At 38.9% G+C, this 11870-nt stretch overlaps 1 protein-coding gene across 5 annotated transcripts; it reads right to left on the minus strand.

Annotated features, from left to right (window-relative positions):
- Positions 1–2033: 2033 nt before the first annotated feature.
- On the minus strand, positions 2034–5491 carry LOC104236624 (G-type lectin S-receptor-like serine/threonine-protein kinase At4g03230). Of its 5 annotated transcripts, XM_009790588.2 has the most exons (7): positions 4173–5491; positions 3956–4081; positions 3630–3820; positions 3337–3547; positions 2998–3238; positions 2714–2864; positions 2034–2619 (listed from the first exon to the last, which is right to left on the minus strand). In XM_009790588.2, exons 1-7 carry the CDS (start codon positions 5443–5445, stop codon positions 2308–2310), a joined length of 2505 nt encoding a protein of 834 aa, XP_009788890.1. In that variant the 5' UTR covers positions 5446–5491; the 3' UTR covers positions 2034–2307. The 5 variants fall into 5 exon arrangements, with proteins under 5 accessions (XP_009788890.1, XP_009788889.1, XP_009788888.1 ...); XM_009790587.2 differs by having other exon boundaries at positions 3630–4024; XM_009790586.2 differs by having other exon boundaries at positions 2998–3181; positions 3630–4081.
- Between the last annotated feature and the right edge of the window lie 6379 nt (positions 5492–11870).

Below are 11870 nucleotides of genomic sequence, written 5' to 3' on the forward strand. Positions count from 1 at the left end.
CCTAAAGTCACTTCATATTTTCCTAGCATTAGGTGCAAAAACTATGTTTGGAATCAATTCATTAGAAATTGTGCTTCCAATCTATGACAGTACAATCGCATCACATTTTTTCCATTATGCTACCAATTCTCCTCTATACGAGATTTTTACACACGTTCCATCTACAAATCCAAACTTGTTTTCCCCCTAGGTGCTAGTTTCATTGCCGACTCCACAGGGCATAATTTACCGACCTTGTGAGCTTAATCAAAACTAAAACCATATCTGGCGCATCTGCTGCTTGAAGAAATAGATTTATGCTTGAGAGAGGTTACCTTGTTTCCTGCCATGGCGAATCGGAATTGTGCTTCGTCGGCAATGAATTCCCCCAAATTTTAGCTGCCTTGCTAGAACTCCTCGTCAGAGCTGACTTCCTCAGGTTCGCCGCTCTGATACCATGTCAATTTACACAGATTCTGTGTATAACCCTAGCAATTGAAGCATGTAGTAGAATGAATCAATAATGAGAGGAAGATTCTAGAGAGAATAAAAGAGAGAAGGTTTCATTTCAAGTAGTATATATACACTCGTCTAATGTTCTAATATAGAACAGTATTAACCACTTTTAACCAACTAACATTACTAACTCCTCTAACTTTCTGTATTTACAAACTGACCCCTAGAGTATATTCTCTATTATATCAATAAGACAAGTGAAGAACATTCTAATAACCTATGTCTTAAATAATGTATTATTGGATTGAATATAGTTTGATGTATAATTTGTGTTTTTCACTACTATTCTTGTCTTCTCTTTTTTTTTATGTTTATGAGTTGTTTTCATTCAATGTTGATGTTAATAATTCGAGTGTCTGGTCACCAATTAGATGGAAGTAAAAATTTGCCTTAGATGAATGAGACTGAAAAGTGAAATTTAGATTTAAACACTAGATAACCTTGTTTAGGCATTTTGTAGAGTTTTCTTGAAGGTAAATGACTAGGAAGAAGGAAATGATCAACTTGTTGCTCCTCAAATATAGCTATTAACTATTTGTGAAGAAATTAATTAAATAAATTTGCCTTAGATGAATGAGACTGAAAAGTGAAATTTAGATCTAAACACTAGATAACCTTGTTTAGGCATTTTGTAGAGTTTTCAGCTACCACTTCTACAGGTTCATCACTCATTGTCCCGTCATCCGTTAATTCATAACAAAGTTGCTTAAAAATTTCCTCTAGGCTTGAAGGTAAATGACTAGGAAGAAGGAAATGATCAACTTGTTGCTCCTCAGATATAGCTATTAACTATTTGTGAAGAAATTAATTAAGTAAGACGTCCACCCTACAATTTTCTTATTACTTCTACGCCTCCAAATCCGTAGGAAGGTGAACTGATTGATAATGTCTCTTGCTGAAAGCTAGCGGTTGACATAATGCCTTGATGCATATAAATAGTGTTGAGTGTGCAAACAAAATTTAATATTAGTAGTTGAAAAGATTGATAGCCTACATATAAGGTGTAGTTATCTCTGGTGTGAGGGCTTTTGGGGAAACCGTGCGAGCTTGGACCAAAGCGGACAAAATCACACCATGTTAAGAGTATCTTTGGGCTGGCTTAGCCCAACAACTGGTATCAGAGCCAATGTTCAGCAGGACGAGTATGGTGATGGCTGAGTGATGGCATGGTGCTTGATTTGTTTACCCTTATGAGCTTGGAGATGTGCACACACGAAGAAGCTAGTTGCAGGCTTCAGTTGTCATACGTACTCTGACGATATGGGTGGCACACAATGAATCTCGAAAATTGACCTGTGGATCGTGGTAATGGGCCACGCATAACTTAGTTCGAAGAGGAGATTGTTGGGTGTGCGAGAAAAGTCCCACATTAATAGCTGAAAAGATTGGGAGCCAACATTTGAGGTGTACGTATCTCGTAATGGTGTGAGGCCTTTTGGAGAAAATCGTGCGATCTTGGCTTAAAGTGAACAATATCACACTATATTATGAGTATCTTCGTGTTGGTTTAGCCCAACAAATAGTTTGTTGCATGACACGAATAATATACTTTTTTTATCAAGAATTTAGAAATATATGCTACTGGACAATACTAAGCATCTACTATTTGTAACTGTAACTATAAACATTGCTTGTGCTCCTGGTCTGCTACTGCCTTAACTACAACAAAATGGTAAAAGAAAAAGACATGGTTCTCACTTCTGTATTTTGGTCTAAGGTGAAAATAATATTTCATCTACTTGTTCTTCACTTGTTTGACAGTGGAAGAAGATAAGAGATTAACTCATTTTAAAAACTAATAAATTCATCACACTATCGGCCTTCTTCCATTGTGATTGTCAACTCAACTTTAGAGGAGCTGTGTGGCTTAGCTGATAAAGCCGGAGATACATTAGAAACATATTTCCTTGATACGAAAGCTGGTTGATTAGGTTTTGGAATAGGCATACTTTCACTGCGAAGCATCATTACTACATTTGACATAGTAGGACGATCACCTGGATCTTCTTGCACGCATAACAGTCCAACGTTTATGCACTTCATTGCCTCTTTCGGGTTGCATGATTCGAGCAATGAATGATCCAGCAAATGTAGTGCCCGTTCTTCTTTCCAGAAATTCCATGCCTGTGATATGATGATCATTTAGAATAATGAATATCAGGCCAACAGATTGGAACAAACTACTGGAAGTGTTTTTAGCTTCAGAATAGTAACTCACATAGCCTAAAAGGTTTGAAGCCTCTTTAGATTGATAAAACCCGGTGTTTCTCCTTCCTGTTATTATCTCCAGTATAACTACTCCTAAGCTGAATACATCTGACTTGATCGAGAATAACCCCTCCAATGCGTATTCAGGAGACATATATCCACTAAATTAATTACCAAATAATGAATATACCACGAGTCAGCTGTACGAATGCAACGAAGCAAGTTCATAATGGAATTATAAGAAACTAGCAATTCCTTCAGCATGTGCATTGTGATGTGCAATGTAATACTTACTAAGTTCCAACCACTTTCTTGGTATTTGCTTCTGTTGTTTTTTCTTCAACAATCCTTGCCAAGCCAAAGTCTGATATTTTTGGGTTCATTTCTTGATCCAACAGAATGTTACTTGTTTTCAGATCTCTATGAATAATTCTCAGTCTCGAGTCTTCATGAAGATAGAGAAGCCCTCGAGAAATTCCTGATATGATATCAAATCGCTTTTTCCATTTCAATGACTTGCTAAGCGTTTGATCTTCTTAGGTAACCATGGGGTAAATTTACCAACATCAAGCAAATAGAAAGATTAAGAAATCACCAGTGAACAAACATAAATAGATAGATTCAGATACTAACCGAATATGAAGGTGTCTAGACTTTTGTTTGGCATATACTCGTAAAGTAGAATCTGTTCATACCCTGTGATACAGTAGCCTAAAAGTCTGACTAGATTTCTATGTTGAAGTTTGGAAATCAGTATGACTTCGTTCCTGAATTCGCCAATGCCCTGTCTAGATTGACTTGATAACCTTTTTACAGCAATTTCTTGTCCACCTGAGAATATACCCTGGAAGAAAATTTTGATGTGGAAAGTAGGATATTATGGAATTACTATATAAAGTAGAACTGTTGAGAAAACCAACCCTAACCTTATAAACAGGACCAAATCCTCCTTGTCCAAGCTTTTGTGCATCTGAGAAATTATCTGTGGCTGCTAATATTTTTTCCAAACGAAAGAATGGAACAGCGATATCTTGCTTATCATTTTCGTAAATCAAGTTTTGTGCTTCTCTTTCTGTCCAATGCGGCACTGGATTCCCTTCTGTGCTTTGTTGGTTTGCTAAGATCAGAAAACAAGAATTTGAGATGTCTCTCTTGATCTGATTCAAACAAAAAAGGAAAACGGAAGGAGAAATTTTTCCAGTAGCTAGTGGTAAGACAATCAATCCAGAGAATACATCAACAACACATGTACCTTTTCTCTTTGCCATCTTTCTCCTATAATATATGTAACTAAAGCTGCATAAAGCTACAACTGCAAGGACTACCACAACAGAAATGATAACTTTAAGCTTCACGGACAATTGGCCTGATTTCGAAACTGATGACATAAAAGAGAAAACTTGAGATTTATTAGGATGTCAACTAAGAGACTGCAAAGAGATTCAATTCGCATACAACTCCTGACTTACCTTCACCGAGTGCTTGATCCAAGGCGTTAAGTCTGGTATAGATTACACTTCCACCGCCATCTTCTGGTGAGAGTTTCCTTAGATTCAACAATTCATCGTTCCAAATTGAACACACACTGGTATCATAAGCATAGGCATTACAGGAACAATCATTCAAGCAAATAGAATGGCATTCCTCAGCACTAGAAGCTGTAACAGTTTGAGAATGTTCAGGTAATGTCACCTTGGAATTCCTCAAAAAACCGCCCTTTGTTTTACCAGCAACACACTGCAAGCTTAACCTCCTTACACAACCACCGGAATGATCATTCAAGTCCCATTCTGCATCAGATCTAGGTGTGAAACCGGTCAAGCAATTACAAAAGGACGCGGACTCCTTATTGCAAATGCTAAAGGCACCACAACTAGCATAAACCTCGCAAGGTTGTCTTGGTTGAGTTGTAAAAAGTTGCCATTCCATCAAAGTTTCCACCCAAATCAGATGCCTGATTTGCCCTGAGACATCTAGTGTTAATCTAATTTTGTGAGAATTGCTTACAGAATACATAAAATAGCTCTCATTTTCATTATCAACATAACTAAAATTGTATCTCTGAGAATTCAAACTCATTTCAGGCATCAAGCTGAAAATTCGCCCGTTCCAAGGTCCAGTAGCTGAGTACATTTCAGTCCTGTTCCACTTTAAGAGGAACTGTCTATTGCTCTGATCCATCTCTACGGAAAAAAATCCCGGAGAAGGATCCTCTGAATTCTTCCAAGAAATAATTTTTTTTGTAGTATTAGAACGCTTGTCATATTTCGTTTTAGCATTTGGCAACCATGTGTCAGTCGGGTGATCAAAGCTTTGCCAAAGTGGAGGAGTTGAGTTTAATCCATCACTAAAAATCAAATTACCATCATCAGAAATAGTTGCTACTAGTGAATTTGAGCTGGTGGAGCTGATATTTGTGGACCAAAACAAGCTTTTGGATTCAGTAATAAGCACTAAATTGCCATCTAAAACTTTCAACTCGGCGGACATCATATCAGTAGCAGAAAGTGGCTTCTCCCTGTTTGCTACCCAAACTACGGTTTGTGGAATTACATTCCTGTACCATATACCAAGATAATATTTTTTCGACGTACCTGGTTTGAAGAATCCTAGCTCGAAGTTTTCACCTGAAGAGATTATAGTTTGGTTTCCAAAAATGGAGTGATTTACGGAGATCATATCTATTCCAAGAGACTGGTGGATACATAGAAGGATCACAAAAAGTAAGACAAAAAAATGCATAGCTGCACCAAATTTCTACATAGAATATACAGTACTAATTCTTATATTAAAGTCATGACTCTTATGTTAATGTAAGACTCTCTTTATCAAAGGGAACTTGTCTAAGTCAATAAGCACGTACGCGCTTAGTAAGTAATTTATCTGGACTTTGCTTAACAAATAGTAATAATTATCAAATAAGGCTGCCACCACTCTTCTATGTTGGGTGTTTGGTTCGGTTTGAATCGGTTTTTTCCCTAAAAAGAAATCAAACCAAGTAAGTAGGTTTTTCAAATATTGGAACCAAACCAAACCAATTAAGTCGATTTTATTGATTCAGTTTATGTCGGTTTTTTTAAATATGAAACATACACTACCAAACACATATTATGCCGACTACATTTCAGCGTAGAACTAGTCAACTAATAGCTCTTTGAGAAATTATATCAGATTGATGATAAAATTTTAGAAACTTTGTATAAAAATATACGTATATATAGGTATAATATTAAATTTTAAATATCTACTTTTATAGTCGGTTTGGTTCGGGTTTTTTTCGCTAATTTTTTTTTATTAAAACCAAAACCAAACTAAATTTAATCGATTTTTAAAATTCTAAACCAAAACCAAACCAAACCAAAAAGTATTGGTTTTTTCGATCAATTTGGTTCGATTTTAGGTTTAGCTGATTTTTTTGGTTTTTATGAACACGCCTAGTTCTATGGACTGGTTTTTTTTCTTAAGCACTGATATTTCTGGTCCCTCGACCCATATTCTGTAAAGGGACAAAACAGGGGATTAGCATTTTCTATTAATAATCTACACTTAAGGGTCATTTGGTTCATATATCAACTTATCTATAATTTGCTTACATTATTTTCACTCAATTATATACAACTACAATATCATAAAATTTAAATATAATTTTTATACAATATTGTTCAACGTTCATGCAATAGTTAAATAACATATATATATAGTTAGTTAAATAACATATATATATATATATATATATATATATATATATATATATATATATAAACAGAATATAATTTTTCTACAATTTTACTACAATTTCGTAAATATAATGTATATCATGTCTTCTTCTTCTTTTTCGAGTTTCAATCTGAAATGCAGCCAAAATCAAGTCTAATCTTCACTAAAACACTCTCAAAATTGAAATATAAACTCCAAATCATATTCTTAATTGTTTGCAACAACACTCAATCCAAACAAATAATGGTTTTTGAAAACCCAAATTCAAATTCAAATTCAAAGTTTTTTAATGGCTGTCAATGGTGGAATTGCTACTCTCTTTTCCTTTGCTTTACATTAATGAAATTAGGAATTGAGAGATAGAGAGAGATGTAGAGAGAATTCTCAATTCTTTGCAACAACACCAAATTCAAACAAATAATGTTTTTCGGAAACTCAAATTCGAATTCAAAGCTTCAAAACTTTTTAATGGTTGTCAATGGTGAAATTGTTGTTCTCTTGTGCATGATACGTGGGGGAGGGGGATGGGATGTGGAGAGAGAAACGTGGGGGAATGGAAGATACGTTAGAGTGATTTTAGGACACTAATTATTATCATTAATTCCCTTAAAACGTACATAAATGGTAATTGGGTATATAAAATCTAATTATAGTAAAACTTGAGTAAGGAGGGTAATATAGTTTCATATAATGTTTAGTAAGGGAGTGTGATTACCGCATAACTTAAACGGGTATTAACAATGCAAAGTTTATTAAGGCCACAAAACGATGTACTATTAAGCTATGCGATTCTTTTGGACGAAATTTTGACGTGGTTTTTAATATTTTTGTAGTGTGGTCAACCAAATGACCCAAAAAAAAATCCGCTAGCCAACAGTGATAGACAAGAGAAGTACCAATATTGACTTGGTCAATCAGTGGGAAAACTACTAGCAACGGAAAGCGATGTTGGAAGGGTAGTCTTTTCGTTAAACTAATTAAATAAAAAGATTTGGGACAAATCCTAATCAGAGATAATTAATTCTAGATCTGAGATAGATGATAGGAATGAACAAATATTACTGAACATAAAATTTAATAACAACAGCGATTGAATCTCACAATGTAAGAAATAGATAATTGCTCCAATAATATCAAATGATAATGAAGAATACATAAGGGAAAAGAATCATCGTGCTTAAACAAGACCGCCCTCCGTCCATCTGATTATAGATGCATATCAAAATTCTAAGTTCTTCTCCCTCTTCTCGGCGAGGAGCCTGAAGTTAAGGAGCCTTTTTATCTTTTCAGGGATGTATGTGTTGTTGCATATGTGTGTGTGTCTTTTTTTCTTTTGTCACATTTCTCATGATATTTATACCAAACACTTTCCTTACCCAACGATCCTTAACCGGAGTACCTAAGTTCTTGGAATATCCTATAGAATATTCCTCTAAATATCTAAGTGTTGAACTGGTCGTTCGGATCGAATTGAGTGCTCGACCTAGACCGTAGCTAAATCACTCGCGGGCATATTGTTTCCTATACGCGACATCAGCTTGGTTGCTTCTTGGTTGCTCTTCCTTAAATAGAATTTCTTTGATCAGATTTTGACCAATACAGTTAGTCCCTCCGCCAATCGGGGTTGCCTTTGGGCGAGCTCGGTGGGCGGACTTCTCCAGTTGCACCTTTTGAGAAATCTAAGCACATTGGCTGAAGAGTAACCCTTCATAGCGAGATGACGATGCGATGCTTCTAGAGCCGTACTTGACCGTTCTGTCGGTTTGAAATGACGCCAATCTGTCATGCATCATTATGACGGGCGTTCCCTATACATTACGTCGTTTCCCGTGCTTCCTCTGCTTTGGAATTAACATGTCGACGTTTGGTTTTCTCGCTTAGGATGTTCGTATTCTTATAAATAGAGGAGAGAACTCTTCATTTGGGGTTGCTGTTTTTTTCTACATGTTATTCAAAAGACTCCATGCTTCTCTTTCCTCCTTCTTCAGATTCTTACGTTTCCATCTTTCTTCTTTCGAAGTTCCTTACCATTGTTACCCCCTCTATCCTAGCTCCTATCACCTACATCACCGAAGAAGACATGGCTAGTGCACTTTCTACTTCCAATAGAGTTGCCGGTACCGTTGCATTGAAAACGGATGTGCCCTCCCATGAAGAGGAGATGGCCCTTGTGGAAGATAAGAATTTTCCAACCATGGATGAGATAATTCCACGCTCGGGGAAAGCCAAGATTGATTTTAAGCATTTACTTGATGCCGATCTTGAGCCCGTTGTTTCCGTAATGGACACTGCGGCACTTGCTATGCTTAAGGCTAAGTGGAGGATTCCTGATCATGTTGAACTCGTTCCTGCGGATAATGACGTCGTGCAGATACATCGCACGGGGTACTGCGCATTTTATGCATACCCGTTTGTCATCAGTTACACACTTCCCCTTCCTTACGTTGCGGAATACTTTTGTCGTTATTATGGGGTGTGCCCGGATCAGCTTTACCCATATATATACAAACTTTTCTTCATGTTTACCAAGTACGCAGAACTGGCCAGCCGGGGGATTTCTCTTAGTCACTTGCTTCACCTCTTCGTACCCAGTTTTTACAGGGGTACTATGATACATTTTCGTCATCACGGGACCAAGGGATTAGTGATGAAGATGGACGACAAGACCAATCGCCGCTTTTGGGAGAGCTTCTTCTTTGTGAGGACGGAGCATGTGGTGTCGAATCCTAACGGATTTCCTTAGGAGTGGAATTTTGCCCGTAAGTGTCTATATATATATATATATATATATATATATATATATATATATATATATATATATATATATATATATATATATATATATATATATATATATTTTAAAACGGCTTCTCGTTGTCCCTTTTCGGTGAACTGATTGTTCTTTTTTCTTCTATTTCACAGCTGAGAAGGCACCTCCGCTAGTCGTTGATATTCGCGAGTGGGTGACCAAGTTTTTCCCTATACGATGAGGATTCGTGAATGGTCGCCATTCCACGAGAGATTCGGGCGTAGACCTTCTGTTGGTGAGTCAATTTGTCTTACATTTAGCTGTTTTGCCCTTTGCTCTGTGTTTTCCTCTTTGGTTTAAGCTTCCTTCTTTGGTATGTCTACGCGGCACGAGGAGGGTGAGGTCTCACGTACCTGCTTTCCATCCGTCGAGTCTCTCGACTGGACCTGCACCGATTGTGGCTGCACATGAGAGTGTTCAGACCACTGCTACTTTACAGACTACGGCCCCTCCCGTGCTCGGCCGTTGTGAGGATGGTCATCAGGTTGAGGCTCTGCTTTCCGTGATTTATTTGGTGGATGAGTCGTCTCAGGACGACGACGAAGAGGCTCCATTAAAGAGGCGGAGAATAAGGGCCAATGGGGTACCCAGGACTAGGGGGCCTTCGAGGAGCGAACCCGTGTTGGCAATGCCTGAGTCTGTTGGTGATGCCAATTTAGGTGAGGAGACCGTATCCCCCTCGGTCATGGAGGTGGTGCCTGTTTCTGGCATGGAATAATCTACCATGGTAGGGGGCATCACTCGGAGGCCGCTGCGATCATTCTATGTGGTCTATCAACTTCGTAACAGGTTCGTGCTCCCTCTTTGGCCAGCGAGAGGGCAAAGGGCATAGTCGTAGATTACTACGAATCTGGTTCGAATACACAAGGACATAATCATGTTTGAGGCAGGATTCACTCAGGTGGAAGCGGGGACGGATGATTCCTCCCGCGTGATTGAGATTGCCCCGGAGTCTGACTTGTTGGAGGAAACGGTGAGCCTGCTACTGAAAGCGGGTCCCTTCAGGAGATTAGTGATGCCGGCCTTCAGGCGAAGGTAGTGTCCATGCGGGCGGAGCTTGAGCAGAATGACATTAGGTTCGCCAGTTTAAGTGTTGAATTGGCGGAGAAGGTGACTGAATTGGAAGGGAAGGCGACCGAGCTGGAGAGGGTTGAAAGAGCCCGAGTTGCGGCCTTGGCGAAGGCTGCTGCGCTGGAAAGTACTATTCGCGTTCTTAGGTCCGAACGTGCCACTGAGATGGAGACAGTCATTCTGAGGGAGACGCGGCTTGATGAGAGGATTGGCGAGCTTGATAGGGACGTCTCGAGCCTGGGTGATCAAGTTACTGCTCTTGAGGCGGAGAAGGCGCAATTGTTGGCTTTGACTCCTCCTGCACCTGCCTCTGTTGACGTTCCTCGCCCTTTATACAAGATGTGGGTTCATGCTGAGGCTCAGCGGGATATATATAAGGGCTTGTTGGAAGCAGGGAATGTCTCTGAGGTCACTTTTGAAGAGGCTCGAGCTAAAGCGCGTGAGGCCCGGCTTGCCTATAGTTATAACCCCGCGACGCCGGAAGACGGTGGAGTTGATGAGGCCGAGGATGGGCTTGCCTTTGATGAGGAACATTCTGATGGAGAGGGTGATGGTGGAGGTGAAGATGCTGATCCAAGCGGGGAGAGAGATGACGGCGTGGACGGGGATAATGTCGAATGAAGCTCTTGTATTTAATTTTTCCTCCCGTACATAGTTTTGTTTGTACTTAGTTGGTTGGATGGGGGCCTCTTTTTGGTCCTTTGTAAGTAGCCATTTTTTCTTCGAATAAAATAGTTGGTTTCTCCTTGATTGTATGCCTTTGTCCTTTTCTTCTTTTTTCTTTTCGAATTTCTTGGATTTTCTCGTAATAAGTCCCTGACTTTTGGTAGTTAACTTGAACGGAGTCGGATTTGACCTGCTGATTCGGGCGAGGTCGAATTTAATTTGTTAATTCGAACGTGGTCGAATTTGACTTGCTAATTCGAGCGAGGTTGAATTTTAATTTGTTAGTTCGAGTGAGGTCAGATTTGACCTGCTAATTCAAGCAAGGTCGAATTTTGTCTTGCTAATACGAGCAAGATCGAATTTAACTCTTAATGAATTCGAGCAAGGTAGGATGTATGTTAATTCGAGCGAGGTCGAATTTTGACTTGCTAATTCGAGCGAGGTCGAATTTTGACTTGCTAGTTCGAGCGGGGTCGGATTTGACCTGCTAATTCGTGCGAGGTCAAATTTTGTCTTGCTAATTCGAGCGAGGTCAGATTTGACCTGCTAATTCGAGCGAGGTCGAATTTTATCTTGCTAATTTAAGCGAGGTCGAATTTAACTCTTAATGAATTCGAGCGAGGTCAAATGTATGTTAATTCGAGCGAGATCGAATTTAACTCTTAATGAATTCGAACAAGGTCGAATGTAGACGTAGAAACTAATTCAAGTGAGATTGAATGTGTAGCTCCTTTGCGTTGGCGTGGTTGTGTACATTTGGCATCGTGTAAGAATGTCATACTTCTTTATTTATTCATTGGAGAATATTACATGTTTCCGTTCGATCCGTGCGTACATTCGATGAGTCCCAGTCTATCTAGTCCCTTTATCGCTCGGTCGAGAGAAGTAGTCGATAGGCAGGGAG

The sequence above is a fragment of the Nicotiana sylvestris genome, chromosome 7 (assembly GCF_000393655.2).
Source record: "Nicotiana sylvestris chromosome 7, ASM39365v2, whole genome shotgun sequence".
NCBI lineage: Eukaryota > Viridiplantae > Streptophyta > Magnoliopsida > Solanales > Solanaceae > Nicotiana > Nicotiana sylvestris.